The sequence below is a fragment of the Rattus rattus genome, chromosome 12, assembly GCF_011064425.1.
Source record: "Rattus rattus isolate New Zealand chromosome 12, Rrattus_CSIRO_v1, whole genome shotgun sequence".
NCBI lineage: Eukaryota > Metazoa > Chordata > Mammalia > Rodentia > Muridae > Rattus > Rattus rattus.
This window is the reverse complement of record NC_046165.1, coordinates 46,582,686-46,603,024: the sequence shown is the minus strand read 5'-3', so window position 1 is coordinate 46,603,024 and position 20,339 is coordinate 46,582,686. Positions and strand designations below refer to the sequence as shown.

The 20,339-nt window shown below is 42.9% G+C and overlaps 1 protein-coding gene across 1 annotated transcript in view; it reads right to left on the bottom strand.

Annotated features, from left to right (window-relative positions):
- Positions 1 to 5,493: 5,493 nt before the first annotated feature.
- Dnajc15 (DnaJ heat shock protein family (Hsp40) member C15) overlaps positions 5,494 to 20,339 on the bottom strand; it is a 59,207-nt gene continuing 44,361 nt past the window's right edge. Inside the window, exon 6 of the mRNA XM_032917597.1 lies at positions 5,494 to 5,709. Coding sequence (XP_032773488.1) covers positions 5,636 to 5,709 — 74 coding nt within the window. The 3' untranslated portion in view covers positions 5,494 to 5,635. The remainder of the gene's footprint in view (positions 5,710 to 20,339) is intronic.

Sequence of the window (20,339 nt, the reverse complement as noted above, 5' to 3'; positions counted from 1 at the left end):
CGCCTGAATAGTTAAGTGTCAGGAAGCAGCGAACAGAAGATACTTCACATCCATGTGGGATTAATTAGGGGAGACTGTTGCTGTGTACACTGCTGCTTTCTGCAACACTGCCCTGTACAACATCTCAGAACAGCCCAAGAGAGGCGACATGCCCAGAATCTCCTAGCTCACCACCAAGAACAAACATTAGGTCAGCTCAGTCTGCCCTAGAGGCACGGAAACAAAAATACAAACACCTACAAACTCACATCTGGAACACCTTATTCACAGAGCCAGAGCAGACACCGTAGCCAGACGGCATGAGGAAGCCAAGGAAGCAGCCATACTTTCTGAGCCTACGTGTGGTGGTTTGAGTAAGAATGGCATCCATGGGCTCGTAGATAGATATGCAGGCTTGGGCACCAGGCAGGTGCTGTTTGAAAGGATTAGAAGTGTGGCCTTGATGAAGGAAGTGTGTCACTGGGCATGGGCTTCGAGGTTTCAAAAGCCAAGGCCAATCCCAGAGTGGGTCTCTCATACTGATGCCTGTGGATCTGGATATGGAGCTCTCAGCGCCTTCTCCAACACCATGGAGGCCACTATGCCTGTGACCATGATAATGGACTAACCCTATGAATGTAAGCCAGCCCCAATGAAGTGTTTTCTTTTATGAGTTACACTGGTCATGGTGTCTCTTCATAGCAACTGAACCTAATACTCAAAGAGCTCACATTTCTGCTGTAAATACTGAAACCATTTCATCTGTTGGTTCTAACTGCTGCAGACACTTACGGGTTGAATCTCAAGACGGCCTCACACTCATGGCTGATGCTCTGTAGACTCTAATAGAAAACTTCACCAGTGTGCAAATGCAACTTTACCTTTGGAATAAAAGCATGGCATGGGCATATAACTCAGCTATAAAAACACACTCTGTGTGAGTGTGTGTGTGTGTGTGTGTGTGTGTGTGTGTGTGTGTGTGTGTGTAGTGTTGACTGGACCCAGAACCTTCTACCTGGTTGGGAAGGGGCTGTAGCGCCAAGCTACATCTGCACCCCAAACCACCTTTAACAGTCCCACAAAAGCACCCAGTGGCCCAAGTTCTCTTCTGGCGTCAGTCAGTTCTCACTCTGTAACCCATCTGTTCCTTTCTTCTCCGTCCTGTTTTATTAATTTACTGAACTACCTTTCTCACCCAAAGTCAGGCTTCCCTTTTGTGACATGCCTTTTATTCCCAGTTCTGAACATGCTCATGTATTTTCACTAGAATGCTTCAAATGGAATCTCATCAGGGATTCCCCCAGCTCCGAGCTGAGAAAACTCACTGCTCAGCCTGACAGCCGAGACTGCTGAGTGCAGTTAGAACGTTGCGAGCTTGGGACGGTTATCCATTGCTTCTGATGTTCAGAACTAGATTCTTCTGCACATAGGCCTATGTCACACTCAGGATCCAGGTCACGGGAACAAGCCAGAATGATGTAAACCCCATCGTCTTACTCCTTCCAACATATCCAGTGCCTTGCTTCAGGGTTGAGACAAACTACATTGAGACCCTACTCCCGCCTTTTAAGAAAGAAATTGTAATCTTGAAAGGAATTTTAAACTCCTATCCAGCCTGCAGTATGAGAAAAGAGTCGTACCCATGTCTGAGATTAGCTCTGACAATCAAGAGATCATGTAGGAGAATGTTTGCATAAGTGTTTGGCAAATATTGGGTATAATTATATTAGTTTGTGGGGCTGGAGAGAGCGCTCAGGGCTAATAGCACTTGTTGATTGTGTCGAGGCTGAGAGTTCGATGCCTATTACCTGCACAGCAGCTCACAACCATCCATGACTCCAGTCCAGTCTTATCTCCTTGGGCACCAGACATCCACATACATTGTACAGGCAAAATATTCATATGCATAAAAATTAATCTAAAACAAAAGAAAAAACCCCAAAACAAACAAACAAAACAAAACAAAAGGTTGTGAAAGCGAAGTGGTTTCCTAAGAGACGGTGGTTCAGATTTCAGTGTTGAAGGTGCTGCTCCGTACTGTAGGATGACGTCATTACGCAGATGAAGGCAGGTACCAGAGCTGACCAGAGCACGGTAGAGAACTAATGTGCCTTAATGAGCTTGCATTTCAATTGAACAAGGTTTTTTATTTATCTACAAAAAGGTTTTTAGAAGTTCTTTTGCTCAGCAATAAATGGAAGCAAGAAGCACTCAGTTGGGAATAGCTGCTCGGCTCGCAGGGCGGCATCAGGAGTGTTCTCCTTGTCTACCACGCTTGGAGGCTACGATCCAGATCACCTAGAGTCTACCTATAAAAATCAGGTCGGAGAACTTTTTCAGAAACTTCAGCTAACAAATTATACCGACAGATTCTTATTTCCTAATGTAGGTAACTACCCATTAATACAATTTTGGCCCATAATTCACAAAATGTTTTTGACAACTGGAGGATACTGACCTAGTGCTAATAGCATGTGCTGCTTGGTAGCCTTTCTTTAGAAGCAAGGGAGGATGCGGACAGGCAGACACCTTCCCTTCCATCAAACTCTCGCACAGCCAGAGGTGAGTGTCCGGAGGAGTTGGGGAAGTGACAGGGACAGCAGCACACTTCCTTCCCACTCTGGGATGGAGCAGCCTCCCTGGAAACAGCTCTTGGAAGAGGGGCTCCTGCAGCTCACCCTAGGCGGACCGAGCCACAGAGAATTTGACATTAAGGATCTGAGTGAGTCATCTGTTCCCACAAATGTCATTAAACTATTTTAAGCTAATTATGAAGGGCGTTGAAGATCAATCGCACAAAATTCTTGTTTGTATTCAAGGTTTTCCATGACAACCAAATTTTTTCCTCACAGATATGCAATCTTTAATGGCCTTCCTGGGAAATCATAAGTAACACAACTCTTGAGTTTTCTCGTTATAGAAAAGTAGGAGGCAAAAGTCACCAGCATTTAAAAGTATTTTTTTTCCATTTAGTTTGAGCATTTACATTTTAAGAATGTATTCTGCACCCTTACTGCAGTGGTGAACTCAGTACCAAGTAAAACTTTTAAATTTTCAAACAAAGCACAGGGCATGCACTGAAGACTCAACAAAACAAAGCCTACTATGTTTGGTCACCATTCTTTCTCCTCCGTCACATGGTCCACCGTTTACATTGCATTGCAAATGGGCACTGCTGACTGATCTAATTGGCCCTACATAACCCCCGTTAGCTGTTCCTCAGAAGTACACATTCTCTGTCCAGCAACTGTGTTTTTAAAAGGTCTTTCTTATTCTCAGACTTAAGCTCTTAGAGAAAGCAGAAACTGCAACCTCAACAACGCTTAATTGGGCAGAGTAGGCAATGACAGGAAACAGAAAAGCAGTCTTTACTGAAGATAAGTAACCATTCAAATAAGCTTTTTACAGATGAGGAATTGAGAGTAAATAGTTGGTCAAAATCCAATTTTAAAGCTACATCACCATTCAGCGAATTACTACTGAAGTACCTTTACCCCAAATGCAGTTACGTGAACTGAAAGTGGGAGCTTAGGCCCCAGTACCTGTAATTAAGGGATCCACCACAGTCTTGTGCACGCCACTCATGTGCTCTCGGAGGTCAGCTCCAGCTCTTCTCATGTTTTGGGCTGTTTGCTTTGTTCTATTAACTCATTCTGAACTATTTCTAAGTTTCCCAGGCTGGCTTGGAACTTGCAGTCCTCTTGTTTAACCTGCCCAGGTAAGGTGTGTCCTATTGCATCTGTCCCCTCTCTGTGACTGATTCTTTTTTAAATAATGCCTAAAGCTGATATGGTAAGGGGTGAAAGTCCTCTGAGAGATACAGAGGGCTCCCCTATGAATCTGGCAGGCTCTACAACTCTTAGGTCACCAAGGATGCAGAAATGATGCCTTCACAGACCCCAGACCCAGGATGAAACAAGCAGCTTTCATTTCCTGTTCGTGGACAACTGTCCCCAGCTGTGGGTGAGCATGTTCTTGAGCTCTGTGGAGAAGCCCATAGAAAGAGGACTTAGGGTCCAGCCGACAAGAAGCCCCATGAAGCGGTTGCCCTAGCCACAGTTGATGCTGCACAGGACGGCGACGAGCAAGCCCAGGGCTCAGACCCACATCAGTCAGGGCAAAGGACTAAGGGAATGTGCGCTGAGCCTTAACCCAAGGTTTCCCAGAGGACTATGGGAATGTGTGCCGAGCCTTAACCCAAGGTTTCCCAGAGGACTACGGGAATGTGTGCTGAGCCTTAATCTAAGGTTTCCCAGAAGATAAAATGAAGAGGGGCAGTAAAAGAATACACTTTTAACATCTGCTACCTGCTAGATTTCTTATGTACCTTTAATCCCTCCGACCTCCATCCTAGACATGATTACTCTATTTTGCACATGAGGGTTATAGTCTCACAAACTAAGTAACTCTTTTATTTTTTTGGAGCTGGGGACTGAACCCAGGGCCTTGTGCCTGCCTAGCAAGCGCTCTACCACTGAGCTAAATCCCCAACCCCATAAGTAACTCTTAAGACTACATAACTGGAAGAGAAATTTCAAAAGGAAATCTGACCTCAAGGGACTTGCTAGCAGGGGGTGAAATGAAGGGGACTGCAAGCTGCTGCAGGGTGACTCACTTGTGCTCTAGTTACAAGGCTGCTTTCACAGCCACTCCCAGCGTCCATCATTTACATCTGAGTATCCCTGCACTCTAGTCACCACAACTGATGTGCCTACTTCTGCTCTTCTGACTTTAGGAGAAACAATACCGATTACATGGTGTTTTGTAGTTGTTTTAAAGCCCAGGGTTTGTTCCATTTGTTTCAGGTAGGCCCTCTCAAGTACTGGGATTTAAAACACACTTCTCTGCACTTTATCAGCAATGATGTGTACCTGTCTGGCTGTACTCATCACTTATATAATTCATCTTTTCTCTGGGTTCATAACTGGTTCATACATGTGGCTCTCGGAGAACCAACGTTACCTTATGCATCATAGCCGGGTCAATAAATACTCATAGAATGAATTATTGAGTATATATACAGCATAGGAAGACCATAATCAGATGCAAACTTAGGTTTTCCCAGCTCTGTCTGGCCTTTCCTCATAGGCTAGTTTAGTAAATCCTTAACCCATGTCCTCATGCCTCCGCTGTAGGGTCTCAGCAAGCAGAGTCCCTTAAAGTTCCAAACACTGGCCACAAGTCCCCATTTAGTAAATTACATACATTTGGGATCTTTTTCCTCATGATGTAGTAGTCACTGTTTGATCTCAAAACATTTAAAGGCCTTGGCATTGGCAGAGTCCCAAATTCTTGTAAAGCAAGAGACAGTGTGGAAGCATTGAGAGGACACTTTAGCTCTGCCCAGGAGAAATCCCACTGCCGTCACGACGCTCAGACTTTTCTGTGTGTGTGTTAGGGGCAGAGAGAGGGATAGACTAACATCACCACAGTCTTCACAAGGAACACCTTACATATGAAATGATGTGGAGAAGCACTGGCTACAGAAGGTGTGAAGTCCCTTTCAGAGGAAACTTCCAGAGGAAGGCTGCAAGGCTTTTATTGCTGCACGCTTAGTGACAGAGAACAGGCTTGGTCAGACAAGACCACGTCCCACACTCTTCTGAAGGACCTTTAAAGTCTTGCGTTTCATTTCCCTTGGCACAGTCCTTCAGCATCAGTTAGCTTTACTGGATGCTTCGAGCAAATCTTTTGCTTCATTTATTTTGGATGCTAAGTAAGGAGATCCACCTGGGAGGACAAAGAGAAATGAATGATTAAGGTTTATGTCTTTACTGACATTTTACAAAGTCAATACAGGAAAAACAACAATTCAGGTATTTTCTCACACATACTTTTCCCAAGAAACTATTGTAATGATTACCAGAAATTAAACAGCACAAATTAAAATTAGTGAAGTATTACACTTACCCAACAACCAAAATACATTTTATGAGAAAAAATTAAGTAATCACTTGAAAACACCCACTGGTTATATAGTTATCATATAGATGTTTGAACAGAATATTTTCTAAAATTAAGTATATTATTAGGTAAACAAAATAACAGTTTCTATATAGCTACATTTTAAAAGCAATAAATATTCATTCCTTTAAGAAGGAGGTAAATCTATCTAAAGGGGTCTTTTTATGCTTATCATAATTTCAAAAAAATAAATGCATGCATAAAAGGCAAATACATAATATCTATCTAGTGGTATGATAAATGAACTAACAATAATGACAGTGATGATAAAAATAATGCTAGAAGAAATTCTCCCTGTTCTCTGAAACGATTCTATTACAACATTTATAATGGAGTCTTAGATTTGCAATGTCCTCAAATAAAATTAAATCAGTTCTTTTTTTAAGTGTTCTTTGCAATGAATTCTTTCTAATGCAAACAGCAAACTGAGGTGAATTTAAAATCAGAGTCATTATAACCATAAACAATGCATATTTAACATACAAAACCCCAAACTGTCACATCAAAGCAACACCTCAGGGCCCTAACTTCTGCTCTGGGTCACTGCCACTGCTGAATGCTGGAGCCGATGACCACACTGCAGGTCCCAGTCTCTGCATTTATTCTGTAACGCTCTCTTAAGTACAAACTCTCTATGGCTGTTGGGAACACGGTGAAGTCTCACTAACCTTTAAGAAGAAATCCTTTGGACAGTACAGGTGTAAACCATCCTGGCCTGCGCCCGCCCTCTGCTGTTACCACCCGCCACGTTATGAAGGAAAAAGCAAGCAGAGAAAACCCGGCAGCACTCGGGCTGCAGAGGAGCTGGAGGAGGCTGTAGCTAGCTTTTGTCCTTGAGGACACCACTGACATTTTCATATCAAGATCTGACGCGGGATAAACATCTAAGGAATATATCACACAGTGACCCTGAGCACAAGGAGAATTACAAGGGAGGTCCTGACCCTCGCGGGTGTGAGTAAGTGGACTTCACGATCATCTCTAATAATGACCTTGGGACATGCAAGGCTCTTCTTCATCAGCTACTTAAATGTCTGACTTAGCAAGGAGCTGCCAGGCATTTTGTCTGCTCCAAAAATACTAAGATATTAACTGATCTAAGCTATAATCTTTAATTGAGCAATATGCATTCTGATTATTTAAATTATAAGTCATTGTAGGCTCATAACAGAAAACAGATAAACAACCAAAAAAAGGGCCCATAAGAGTAAAAGTCTTATTAAACGTTCTATTTATTGATGGTAATTAATGTCAGATGAAGCAATGATAGTTTATTTAGAACAATCCTGGGTCCTCAGCCACTCCTCTGAAGCATGGGGACACCAGGCTTGTAACTTCAGTACTAGGAGGGAATTCACACTGGCTCTCACGTCTCTCAGGCTACCTCCTTGTACCTACAAGAGACTAAGCCAAAGCACAGCTCCCATGTCCCCATCCATGGTAGTTTAACTCAGAATGAGTTTTTACCAACTAGAGGCACCCTTGTGTTACCTAAATAAAATGTCTGCTTCTTGTCCCTAATCCTGACAGACAGCAAGATATAGGATGCATAGCCTATAACTAACGGAAAAATATACTCTTTAATTTTCCAATCCCTTTCAGTTTGGGGGAATGAGTCCCCTTGATTCTACTAATTACATACCTCTCCTTTCCGGATAATCCGTATATGTTTGTACCTCCACTAACTATTGCTATTATTAACCTTCTTGTTTAAGATCTACCCTTCTTTTTTTAAAAAAAAAAAAGAACAAATACATCGGGATAAACGTACTGGAAGGTTTCGAAGTCAAGGAGCTCCTCACTACCGACATCTGATTGGGAAAGTGCACAGTGTAAATCTATCAGTGTGATTTGCTTTTCCTATACAGACCAGAAACTAATTATGCAACTCCGCCCTCCTCACACTCTGGACAAGGCATATTTACCATAGTGATGAGAGCAGAACCAGCATTGCCCAGCTAGAGGGCACGATATGGATAGGAACAATAAGGGTTGGGCCTTTAACCTGATGGACGTGATCTATGGCCTGCTAGGTGAAGGATCACATGGCTGGAAGTCTTTGCCAACACTCATCAAACTGCACATTTAGACGGCATATAGTACCATATACTACATTCATATTTGATGTAGGTTATCTGATAGGTTTATTTATTAAAAACATTAGCCTAGGCTAAAGGAAATTTTTGTTTTCAAATAGTATAAAGATTTACATCAATAAAAAAAGTGAGCATTGCTTTGCTAATTTTCACAGGAAAACGCAGTAATAGAAAATCAGGGTGTCTACAGGACAAAACACTGAGATCTAGATTTTGTACATGCCTAACATCTTAGGATCAGAACATATAAAGAAAACCCTGACAGCACCAAAAGGAAAAACGTACTTATAATCACTGGGAAGTTCAAGGCGCGTCTCTCAATAATTCATTGAAAACTAGAGAAAGGTAAATGACAGGATGCGCTAATGCGACTGAACTGATGTACATAAAACACCCCACCCCACAAGTCAGATCCAACTTTTAAGCTGCAAACTTACAACATTTTCTGAAATTCACCAAGACTCAGCAAACTAAAAAAATAAAATAAAATGAGCAGTGTGAGTCGTCCTCTCTCTGCCCTAAGGCTGAAGTGGGGATGGGATGAACAGGTCCCATGGGTCTCACCGGGCAGGAAGAGTCAGAGTGTTACAGTTCTTACAAGAGAGTGAGGTGGTTTGGGCCGCACTACTGCAGCGGCGTGCCAGGTGGGCCCACGGTCCAGTGATGAGTGCATCGGGAGAGCGGACTCCTCCCCAAATGTTACAGCCACTCTCAGACGATCCTCAGCGGACTGACTTGTGTGCTTATTGCATGTGGAGGACTATAGAGACATTGCCAAGGTAGTGGAATTTAGGGATAGATGTCTCCTATGGCTTACTCTCAGACGCTAGTGCTGCTCTATTTACATGGGGAGAACTCCAGGTGTTTCCCCTACATGACTGACTGTCATGGTCCTCTCAGTAGGGTGTCATGGTTACCTGTTCCAGAGCAGGTAGAAGTAAGCAGGGATGGCTCCACTCCTACTCTTCTCAATTCTGAAATTCACGGGGTCTGAGCTCACTCAACCTTACCAGCTCTTCCTTCTGCTGCCATGGTCTACTTGCCCCACAAGTGTGTTCTGTTGACAGTGACCAGCCAAATTTAGAAACCAAGAATGCTCTACAAATGTTATAGATCATTTCTACATATTTGTTGTATTTTACAAAAGACACCGGGGCTATACAGAGAACTCAGAGGTGAAGAACACTTGCTACCCTTCCTGAGCTCAGTTCCACCAGCCTACATGACTAGCTGTCTGTTAGCTCTGGCTCCAAGAGATCTAATGTCTCTGGGCACTATGCAGAATCCCTCCCTCACATGCACACACCTACATGCAGATTCAAGCACCTGAACACAATTACAAAAATAAAACATTTTTAAAAAATCACCAGAGATCAAGGGAAAAATACAATACAGTGCTTGACAGCACAGACATGCAACTCTACACTAGTAGAATTATGACAGAAACCAACAACACACTTAGAGGATCTCAATGTTTAGAAATAATTCACATATAAAATGTCACAAAATAAATTAGCACTCAAGAGAGATCCAACAAATTCAAAGTTTAGTTTCTTTTAAAACAAGGAGGAGGAGGAAAAGAAGGAGGAGGGGAAACAGGAAGAGGAGGGAAACGGAAAGGGAAAGGGGAAGAAGGAGAAGAAGAAGAAAGAGAAGGAGGAGGAGGAGGAGAAGGAGGAGGAGAAGAGGAAGAGGAGGAAGAAGAGGAAGAAGAAGATTAAGAAGAAAAGTAGGAGAAGAGGAGGAGGAAGGCTCAGTAGGTAAAGGCGCTTGCCAAGAGCTTGAGCTCTATCCTCAGGACTTAGATAGAAGAGAGAACTGACTTCCACGCATGTGCTCCCTTCTCACCACACACACACACACACACACACACACACACACACACACACACACACACACTAAAAATACAAAAACTTTCATGTTAAAGTGAAAAATTTACTGAAAATTTTAAATGAAAAAATAAATTCCAGGAAAAATATGGCCTATCACAACCACAGATCTGAATCACAGAAAATCTGAAAAGTCAAAAGCATCATATTTACTTAAGGAACTGAATCTATATTACTAGCCAGAATTTTATCAACAAATCCCAGCCCCAACAACAACAACAACAACAGAAAACCAACCAACCTGAACAAAATGATGAACAGGAGAACACGCTTTATCATTGTCTATGCCCAGAATGGCTGCTGATAACAAACTGTGATGGAGATATCGCAAGGAAACTTCAGATCAGCATTGCTCACAAATGTAGACTCAAAAACACTATGCTCACTTCTTCAGTCAGAGTAAACATCACAACCAAGTGAGGATTGGATGAGAAGAGCGACACTGGCTTTAATGAACATTAAAAATTTAAGCAATGTAATTCAATGCATTAAGAGATAAAAAGAAGCACGCATCTTACATATACATCTCAGAAGACACAGACAATTCAAAACTTGTAATAAACTTTTAATTAATTAAGAATAGATGGGCGTGTGTTTTGTGGCATTGTTAGTAGTGAAATACTGGGAACTCTGGCTGTGAGGTGAGGATAGGAAGAGAGACAGCAGCCACCTCTGCTCTCATTTAACACCACACGAGAGGGTCCTGCCATTGTAGCCTTCTCTACCTGGTCTCTCTCTCTCACAGAGATGGAATAAAGACTAGGAAGGAAGGTCACTGCTTACAAATGATGTCGCTTATTCTGCAAAAAATCTAAAATGATCTAATACAAATCACTGAATCCATAAATAAATCCAACAGGTTGATGGACAGAACATAAAAATATTTGGAAGTCAGTAGTTCTGTACCTTAGCAATGAATAACCTTATAATAATCTCTGGAGCGATGTACAGCAGGAAACCCTGCAGTGCTAGGGTGAAGAGCTGGCTCATCAGTGATGAGCACTTGTTGCTCTCCCACAAGACCCAAGTTTAGTTTCTAGACCAACATAATGTAGTCCACAGCCCTCTGTAACTACAGCTCCAGGGATCTGACACCTCTGGCTTCGAGGACAGCTACACTCATGTGCATTTAGCCACACAGAGACATAAACACCTACACACGCTTAGAAATAGTAAACATCAATCTTTACCCAGGGTCTAGGGCTGTTGCTCAGTGCGGAGGGACCAGTTTAGCATGTGCAAAGTCATGGACTCAACCCCAACACCTTAAAAAAATCCCCAAAAAACAAAGCAAAAACAATACCTGGCAGTAAGTGTGCTAAATCACGTATGACTAAAACACAGACACCATGAAACTGAAACAAAGATGATCAGAACAATGCTCCAGCTAAGTCAATGATGACTAAGCTACAGTCCATCATACCACAGAGAGCAGGAATAGAGAAGAGAGTAAAGAGAGCTCTGGTTCTCAACCTGTGGATCGCAATTCCTTGAATGGCCCTTTCACAGGAGTCACTTAAAGCCATCTATAAAACACAGATATTTACATTACGATTCATAACAGTAGTAAAGTTATACTTATGAAGTAGCAATAAAAGTAATTTTATGGTTGGGGTCACACTAGCCGAGGAACTGTATTAGAAGGTCACAGTGTTAGGAAGGTTGGGAACTACACTATAGGGATCTCATTAAGAAAGAGAAATAGAATAGATAGATAGAGATGTTGGGGGAGTGGGCAGGAATGTGAGGATCAAGTGGGGGCCAGGGGTAGTGGGAGAGGCATTAATATTAAGGGACATTGGTGGGGTAGTATGGAAATAATACAGTAGAAACTTCACATACATATATGAAGGAGTAGCAGAAAAGGGGAACATAATCAAGTGTAAGTGTGTGTGTGTGTGTGTGTGTGTGTGTTGGGTGGGTGGTGGGGCAGGACTGAAGCCCTGAAGACCAGCAGAAAGAATGGAAACAGGCAACCTCAGGAGGTTGGAGTGCGGGGGAGGAGGGGGCCCTCTAGAATGTACCAGAGACCTGGGAGGTGGGAGACTCTCGGGACTCAAAGGGAGGGGCCTGAGATGAAATGCCCTACAGTGGGGAGAGGGAACGTGTAGAGTTCGCCGACAGTAGGAAGATAGGACATCAAGTGGAGCGATGGTGTTGCCATCCCACAGTCAAAAACTCTGAATTGTTCTTGTCTGAGAGAACGTCAGGGACAAGAATGGAGAAGAGCCTGAGGGAAAGGAGCTCCCTCCAGTGACAGGCCCAATGGGGGATCCAGTTCAAGGGGACGCTCCAAGGCCTGACAATATTACTGATGCTATTGTGCTTGCAGACAGCAGTGTAGCATGAATGCCCAAACAAAAGGCCCGAAAAGCAGCTGAACGAGTCAGAGGCAGATATTCACACCCAATTAATGGACATACGTTGGTGATTCCTGTGGTTGAATTAGGGAAAAGCTGGAAGAAGCTGAGGAGGAGGGTGGCCCTGTGTAAAGACCAGCAGTCTCAACTAACCTGGACTCCTGAGATCCCTCAGACACTGAGCCACCAACCAGACAGCCTACAACAGCTGAGATGAGGCTCCCAACACAAATACAGCAGAGGACTCCCAGTCTGGCCTCAGTGAGAGAAGATGCACCTAACCCTCCAGATAATTGAGGCCCCAGGGAGTGGGAGGCCTGGTTGTTGTTGGTGGTGGTGGTGGGGTGACATCCTCTTGGAGACAGGAAGTGGGAGGCAGGAGGTATGGAATATGGAGTGGTCTAGGGAGAGGGCACACAGGGAGGGGAATGAAGTCTAGACTGTAAAATAGGATTAAAGAATTAAAGAAAAAAGAACTTAAGAGTTTCCTCCTGCCTAACTTAGGAATTCAGTGATTCATGACAAGCAACACCATGTTTGGATTTGATAATTCTTAAATTATGTTAAAATTAAAAAATGCTCAAACAGCCCAAGACATGAAACAAGAAAAAGCCTGAAATACTTTCACTATTAGAATAAAGCTCTTTAGAAGTTCTAGCAACATAGTCAATATGGGATGGCACACATAAAACCAACATAACGAAACCAACTGTTGAAAGGAGAGAGAATGCACGCACATCTGATTGTTTATTCACTATAGTTTACACCACCAGTCATTGAAGAAATGATGCTTTTTCTGTAAGCAGTACTATGGTACTTGGGCTAGAGACGGCAGGCTGCAGGATAGTTGATTACACTGAGACTGTGTTTACTGAAAACACCTGTTTCTAGCTGTGGTGTGGCTCAGCTTTCTATTTATTGTAAACAGGATTAAATAAAATCAACCATAGGTGAAGAGGTGTAGCAAGCAACCAGTCAACAGGGAGAACACAGAAAAAAAAATCAGAGTCAGAGGAAGTCAGGAGGAGGGATAGAGAAGTAGACAGGAAGTAGAAGGGAGGGACATCCTGTTTTAGAGATCTTTGAGACCACATGGTGAAAGAGAACTTCCTTTTGGGATGTCAGCTGTAGAGGAAGGTCGGCTGGGCGCTTTCTCTGCCTCTCTGAGCTAGCAGGCTTGTATCTGGCTCCCTAGTCTTTATTGGCAAAATAGAACATTTGAGATTTTGTTAAAAACGACATCATAGCCTTGGGATTTTCATGACCTTGAAAGAAGTAAACATTTCTTCAAACAAAACAAAACAAAAATAACCTACTGAAAATGAAAACGTTAAACTGGGCCACTTTAAAGTAAAGATTTCTGCTCATGAATGAACGTCACTTAGAGTATAGAAAAACAAGCTTCACAGAGGAGATATTTGCAATAAAAGGACTCTTACCTGGAACATTCACAAATGTTCCCAAATGTCAATAAACAGAGACAAGCTGGGTGTGCTCCTTAGTCACCATCTCACTCCATGCTTTTCCTCACTTATAGGACTTCCTGTTTACCAATTTCCTCCCAGAAAAATACTGGTTACTTCTTTCTTATTTTATTCAAACCCATAATCTGACCCCTGGTCTTCTTTCTTACTGAGAAACACGAAATCATTTCCTTGTGACTAATTTCGTAAAACTTGAGCCTGGCTACCATTAGATAATAAATTCCTTGGGAAGAAACCAGGTCGTAGGTCTCTCTGGGTTACTCACACCACCCTGAGCATGCACGTGAAGGGACTGTCTTTGCTGGAAGGAATGAAAGCGGAGGCCCCTTGTGTTCCACAGAAGCCCCTCCCCAGACACGGAAGGCAGGTGAAAGGCATGGATTGTAATGTAATTCTCATACATGCAGCCAAGAAGCAGAGACAGTGGAAGGAGTGCACAGTTTTGGCTGCGGCTCCCCATCGGATAAAGGTTATCCACGGGATGCCAGAGCTAATGCCACCCAAAGGTGAAAGATTAGAGTTTTCCCCTAAGATCAAATTAAAAACAAGGATGTCCATTTTTAACAAAGGCATCCAGAGAAGAGATTAAGAGTTCAAAATCTTTATTAAGGGATGATATAATCTTACATCGAACAACCAAGAGGAACACACTCAAAAGTCTTAGAATTAATGATTTCAAGGTTGCAGAATATATGTCCAACACACAAAAATCATTGCATCCCTATACATTTGCACTGAATAACCTGAAAATGAAACCAAGACAATAACCCCATTTGCAGCATCAAAAAGAATAGGAAATTAGAAGCACAAAACATAGACGCGATTACAGAATATTTAAATTCATGAGAAAACATCCCACACCCATGATCAGACCACTTAACACTGTTATAACAGCAAAACTCCCCAAATTGCTTTACAGATTCAGATAATTCCCATCAAAACTCCTTTGTAGAAATGGAAAAGCTGATAGTAAACTCACCCAGAATTGAAAGGTACCCAGAATAGCGCAAACAATCCTGCAACAGAAGAATAAGCGGGGCTAACACTGCACAACGTGAACCTCTTCCAAAGCAATTACAATCAAGGCTTTGTTGTACTGGCACAAGGGCATGATCAATGGGATAAAACTGAAAAGTGGGAAGCGTGGGTCTATTTGGTCTGCTTTCTGCTGCTGGGATAAAACACCATGGCCGAAGCAACGCAGGGAGGAAGAACGGGTTTATTTACTTTGCACAGCACATTCACAGGAACTCCAGCAAAACAGGCCCCTGGAGATGAGAGGTGGATCGGAGGCCAGAGAACACCTTTGCTTACTGGCTTACTCACTTGTTTCTGATAGCACCTAGAACCACCTGTTATGGGGTAGCTGTGCACATAGTGATCTGGGCCCTCCCCCATCACCCATCAATCAAGGAAATGCCCTACCCAATTGCCATGGCAATATGATGGAGGTATTTACTCAACTGAGACTCTTCTCACAGGACTCCAGCTTGTACCAAGGTAACAAAACAAATAAGCAAAAATAACCTAAGCAGGAAAAGGGTTTCTTTCTGAAGTGACTGAAATGTTCTAACGATGTGGTGATGATGGCTGCCCCTCTACCACACACTACTGAGACATACACACTTTAGCTGAGCAAATATGAATACCTTATTTCAACAAGGTGTGTTGCAACAATGATGCAGACCCAGCGGTGCTGGCTAGACAGATGCTGGCCGAATGAAGAACGAGGACATTAGACTGTAACGCCGGGTTTTGATAAAGATGCTGTATATCCTCCACATAGATCAACTTTTTTGTAGGTTTTAATACCAAGGAGCCTTGTAGGCTTTGAGAACACATATATACCACGGCTCCTTTTCCACACCAAGCCCTGCCAGTTTTCTGTCCTACATTTATATAATTGATTCAGGAACCTAAAGAACATTGTGTTGGCTCGAGTGTAATCTCTTCTAACTTACCAATCTCTCTAGTTGATCATTTTCACAGATGCACAGGCTTGCTCAGCATTACAAGTGCTTTCCCCCTCCCCCGCCCCTTTTCTGAAGGGCCCAATCCTCTCCTGCAGTCACTCCATTTCTTTCCTCCTTTTCCTCACAGACAAAACCAGGTCTAAGTGTTTTTGTTTCTAAATCAGTGTCAGCTGAAACTGTCTTATGGTCACAGATTCTCCTCTTCTGTTTTTGTTTGTTTCCTTCTGCCTCTGCTTGGATTAAAGGCATGTGCCACCACACCTGACGCAGATTCTCCTGTCTGTCTGGGTTCTCAGGTGGTACTCAGTTTAGCTACTTTTCTTAAATAAATGTCTCTTGTCTCACTTCATTATACCGCCTTCTCCAACCATCCCTTTTACTGGCTTTCCCTTTTCTAATTTATAAATACTTGCCGTCCACCTCTCTTCCCTATGTCTACACACACTTTCACTTCCTACGACTTTTAAGGTGCTATTTTTGTAGTACTAGGAATTGAATCTAGGTGTTCTGTGCATACTACATAAGTGCTCTACCACTGAGTTATATCCCAAACCCACAACAAGCAAGCAAGCCAAAACATGGAGACAAAGCCTTACTATGGCACCCAGCCAAGTTCAAGGCAGAACTCCAGATCGTTGGCCTTAGCCTCCAAGTAGCTGGAGACATAAGCCTGTGGCTGCAGGCCTGACCTCCACGGTTAAGACTAAGTACAGATTCCTCTTCTGTACTCTCAGCTTATCCATCTTTCTATTCTAATTCCACCTAGATTGTCTCTCGAGTACTTCAAAGGAAGACAATAGTACTCTTCCCCAATCCTGTCTACAATCAGCCTGCTCCTCCAAGCCCTTCAATTCAGCACATTGCTCTTCTGCAGATTTACTCTTGAACTCAGAGCTCAGCCACAAGTAGTGTTTCCAACATCAACCAAGAGTCACCGACTATCTCAAATCCATCTGCTTCTCTCAGTCCCGAAGTAGCTCATTATAAGTATTTCCATGTAGATTTCCAAATCACCCTTCTAAACAGTCTACTAGTCAATTCACCTATCAGATGCTTCAAAAGCGAACCCTTTAACTTCTGCTTTCAGTAAAGATGGAACAGCTTGTTAGAGGCTATTGCTTGTATGGAAATAAGACAAAAAATAAAGACAAAAATGACACTCCCCTCCCCCCAATAAAAATCAAAACAACAAGCTCCTTCCTGTTTCTTATATTTTTGGTTGTGAGCCTAGCCTTTAATGGCTGAGCCATCTCTCCAGCCCTCCTTCCTGTTTCTTAACACAAGTCTCAGTGCCCAAAGGTTCTGGAAGAGACACGAGGAAGTTGAAGAGATTATTATGCTATTTTACATTTATCCCCTCTCCCGGGCTATTTGCTAGTTCTTGGTGTGGGAAAGAGGCTAACACACAGGCAAAAGGCTGGGAAGGCTGCTCAAGGGCGGGACTGCTTACTATCCTAGGGCACAGAAAGAAAAAAACTAATGGCAGTATAGCATTAAGGCTGTAGGATCCAATAGGGGTGAAGGAGGGGGGCAGGGTTGAAAGTTTTCTCTCCAAATATGACCAACTTTCGAACTTGGACACGACAGAGGACAAAGAAGCAAAAGAGAAAGGTTTAGAAAGAAGCAGGTGGCCTTAGTTTCTAAACATTCCAGATGACCAGAGGAACAAACATGGCAGAGGTCAGAACCAGTTCTAATGAACACCTCTGGACCTGGGTTGGAAACTTGAGAGCGGGTCCCAGACATCATTCAGCATCAGACTCTCTAGAGAGCCCTATTCAGGTTCTGACTCTGTAGGTCTAAGATGAACCCAAGAATTTGCTGCTAGTCCCCAGAATCCATCTTGAGAAATACTCCACAGTGAAATACATCAACGCTCGCCTCCTCTGGAACGCTCAGTGCTCAGGGAGCACTACTTTCCAAAGACCAGCAAATGATGTTACAAAATCATACTTGGGCATAACAACCCACCCAGAGTTCATGATAGCCCAGTATATTTTATATAATGAACTTTGGAAATTCATTGGTGCTGTTTTAGATCCAAATGCTACTGATTTTAAAAAACCACCACTGCTGAATTCTGGTACAGTGATAACAAAGAGTCTCCTTACCCATCCTTTTCCAAATACCTAGGCGTGTCAAGTCATATTTTCTTTATATACTTAAACAAAACTACATATCATACCAGAATGAATGCAGAGGCTGACACTAGTATGTAGTTTTTTTGTTTTTGTTTTTTTAATAAAGCCAGAGTAAGGAATAAAAAAGAGTAAAACAAGTACATTACCACACACCATTGCTAGTACCCATTTAAAAATAATTAAATACACGAGTTGAGACTGAATGGAAGAGAGAGTAATTTCATGAGTTCTGTAAAGCAGTGAAGCACCTGGGCTTGCCAGCAAGGACCATAAAACAAAGTGGGGTGTCTCCTACAGAGTCAACAATGCTAAAGCATTCCTTTACCTCCTTTTCTTTCACGGTCTCAAGAACATTATTTCTTTTCCCCTAGATCCTTTCATGAGAAACCCAAACTCATGGACAAACCCACTCTAACAGAAGCAGACACAGGACAAGTGAACAGGGCACATGACACACAAACACCACCACGCTGTTCCCCAACCGACCAATTCCCTATAAAGGACCCTGAACTACAGACAAGGTGAAAACACCCGAGAAAAACTTCGGAAGCCTACTTTTGAAGCGAATTAACGCTCATATAGAAGAACAAATGGTGAAGAACTTAAGGAAATGTATCCAAGACCTGGAGAAGATAGTCTCTGAAGGGAACAGAACAGTAAGGTAGACGTCAAAGTACTAAATATGAAGAAAACTTAAGAGAGTGAGATGCTGAAAAGGAGTCAGACAAATACTTGACCAGAATGAGAGGATGGTTAGGTCTGAAGAACCAGGACAACTGCTAACCTCGGTGCCTATTTAACATACCAAAGCAGACTCTGGCACTAGTCCCCTCAGCCCAGCCACTACCTGGTCCACAGCCCAGGCTCCTCTCAGCACTTCTCAGCCAGCCCTCTACTCTGAACCTCTTCCTTGCCCCTTCCCAGCTTTCTGAGTCCTGAATCATCACCTCAGCCATTGGTGACATGTGTTCTTGGTCTCTTGGTCTCCTGGCTCACTCCTAGCCTCTTGGCTCCTAGTTACTTCTCCTCCCTCTCTCTCACCTCTCTTTTTCTTCCTTTTTGCCCCACCCCCCTTCTCTCTCCTATCACAGCCCTGGTTCAGTCAGAACTCTGAGATGCTATGCTCTGGCTATGCTCCCCCTCATATACACCATAAACCTTCTCCTCACAACGGTCATGTTCACATATTTTTTCCATTCAATGATCAATCAAATAAAAACCACAAAAGAAAGCTTCTGTAAGGCAAAGGACACTGTCATTAGGACAAAACGGCAACCAGCAGATTGGGAAAAGATTTTTACCAATCCTACATCCAATAGAGGGTTAATATCCAAAATATACAAAGAACTAAAGAACTTAGACTCCAGAGAACCAACTAATTCTGTTAAAAATGGGGTACAGAGCTAAACAACAAATTCTCAACTGGGGAATATCGAACGGCTGAGAAGTACCAAAAGAAATGTTCAACATCTTTAGTCATCAGGGAAATACAAATCATAACAACCCTGAGATTCCACCTCATACCAGTCAGAATGACTAAGATAAAACCACTCAGGTGACAGCAAATGCTGGTGAGGATGCGGAGAAAGAGGAACACTCCTCCATTGTTGGTGGGATTGCAAACTGGTACAGCCACTCATGAAATCAGTCTGGAGGTTCCTCAGAAAACTGGACATAGAACTACTTGAGGACCTAGCTATATCACTGCTGGGCATATACCCAAAAGATGCTCCAACATACAACAAAGACACGTGCTCCACTATGTTCATAGCAGCCTTATTTATAATAGCCAGAAGCTGGAAAGAACCCAGATGCCCTTCAACAAAGGAATGGATACAGAAAATGTGGTACATCTACACAATGAAATATTACTCAGCTATCAAAAACAATGACTTCATGAAATTCATAAGCAAATGGATTAAACTGGAGAATATCATCCTGAGAGAGGTAACCCAGTCACCAAAGAACACACATGGTATGCACTCATTGATAAGATATTAGCCCAAAAGCTCAGAACACCCAAGATACAATCCATAGACCACATGAAGCTCAGGAAGAAGAAAGAACAAATTGTGGATGCTTCAGTTCTTCTTAGAAGTGGGAACAAAATACTCATGGGAGGAAATACAGAGACAAAGTATGGAGCAGAGACTGAAGGAATAGCCATCCAGAGACTGCCCCACCTAGGGATCCATCCCATATACAGATACCAAATCCAGACAATATTTCGGATGCCAAGAAATGCTTGTTGACAGGAGCTTGATACAACTGTCTCCTGAAAGCCTCTGCCAGAGCCTGACAAATACAGTGATGGATGCTTGCAGCCAACCATTGGACAAAGAATGGGGTCCTCAATGGAGGAATTAGTCAAAGGATTGAAGGAGCTGAAGAGGTATGCAACCTCATAGGAAGAACAATAGTATCAACCAACCAGACACCCCAGGGCTCCCAGG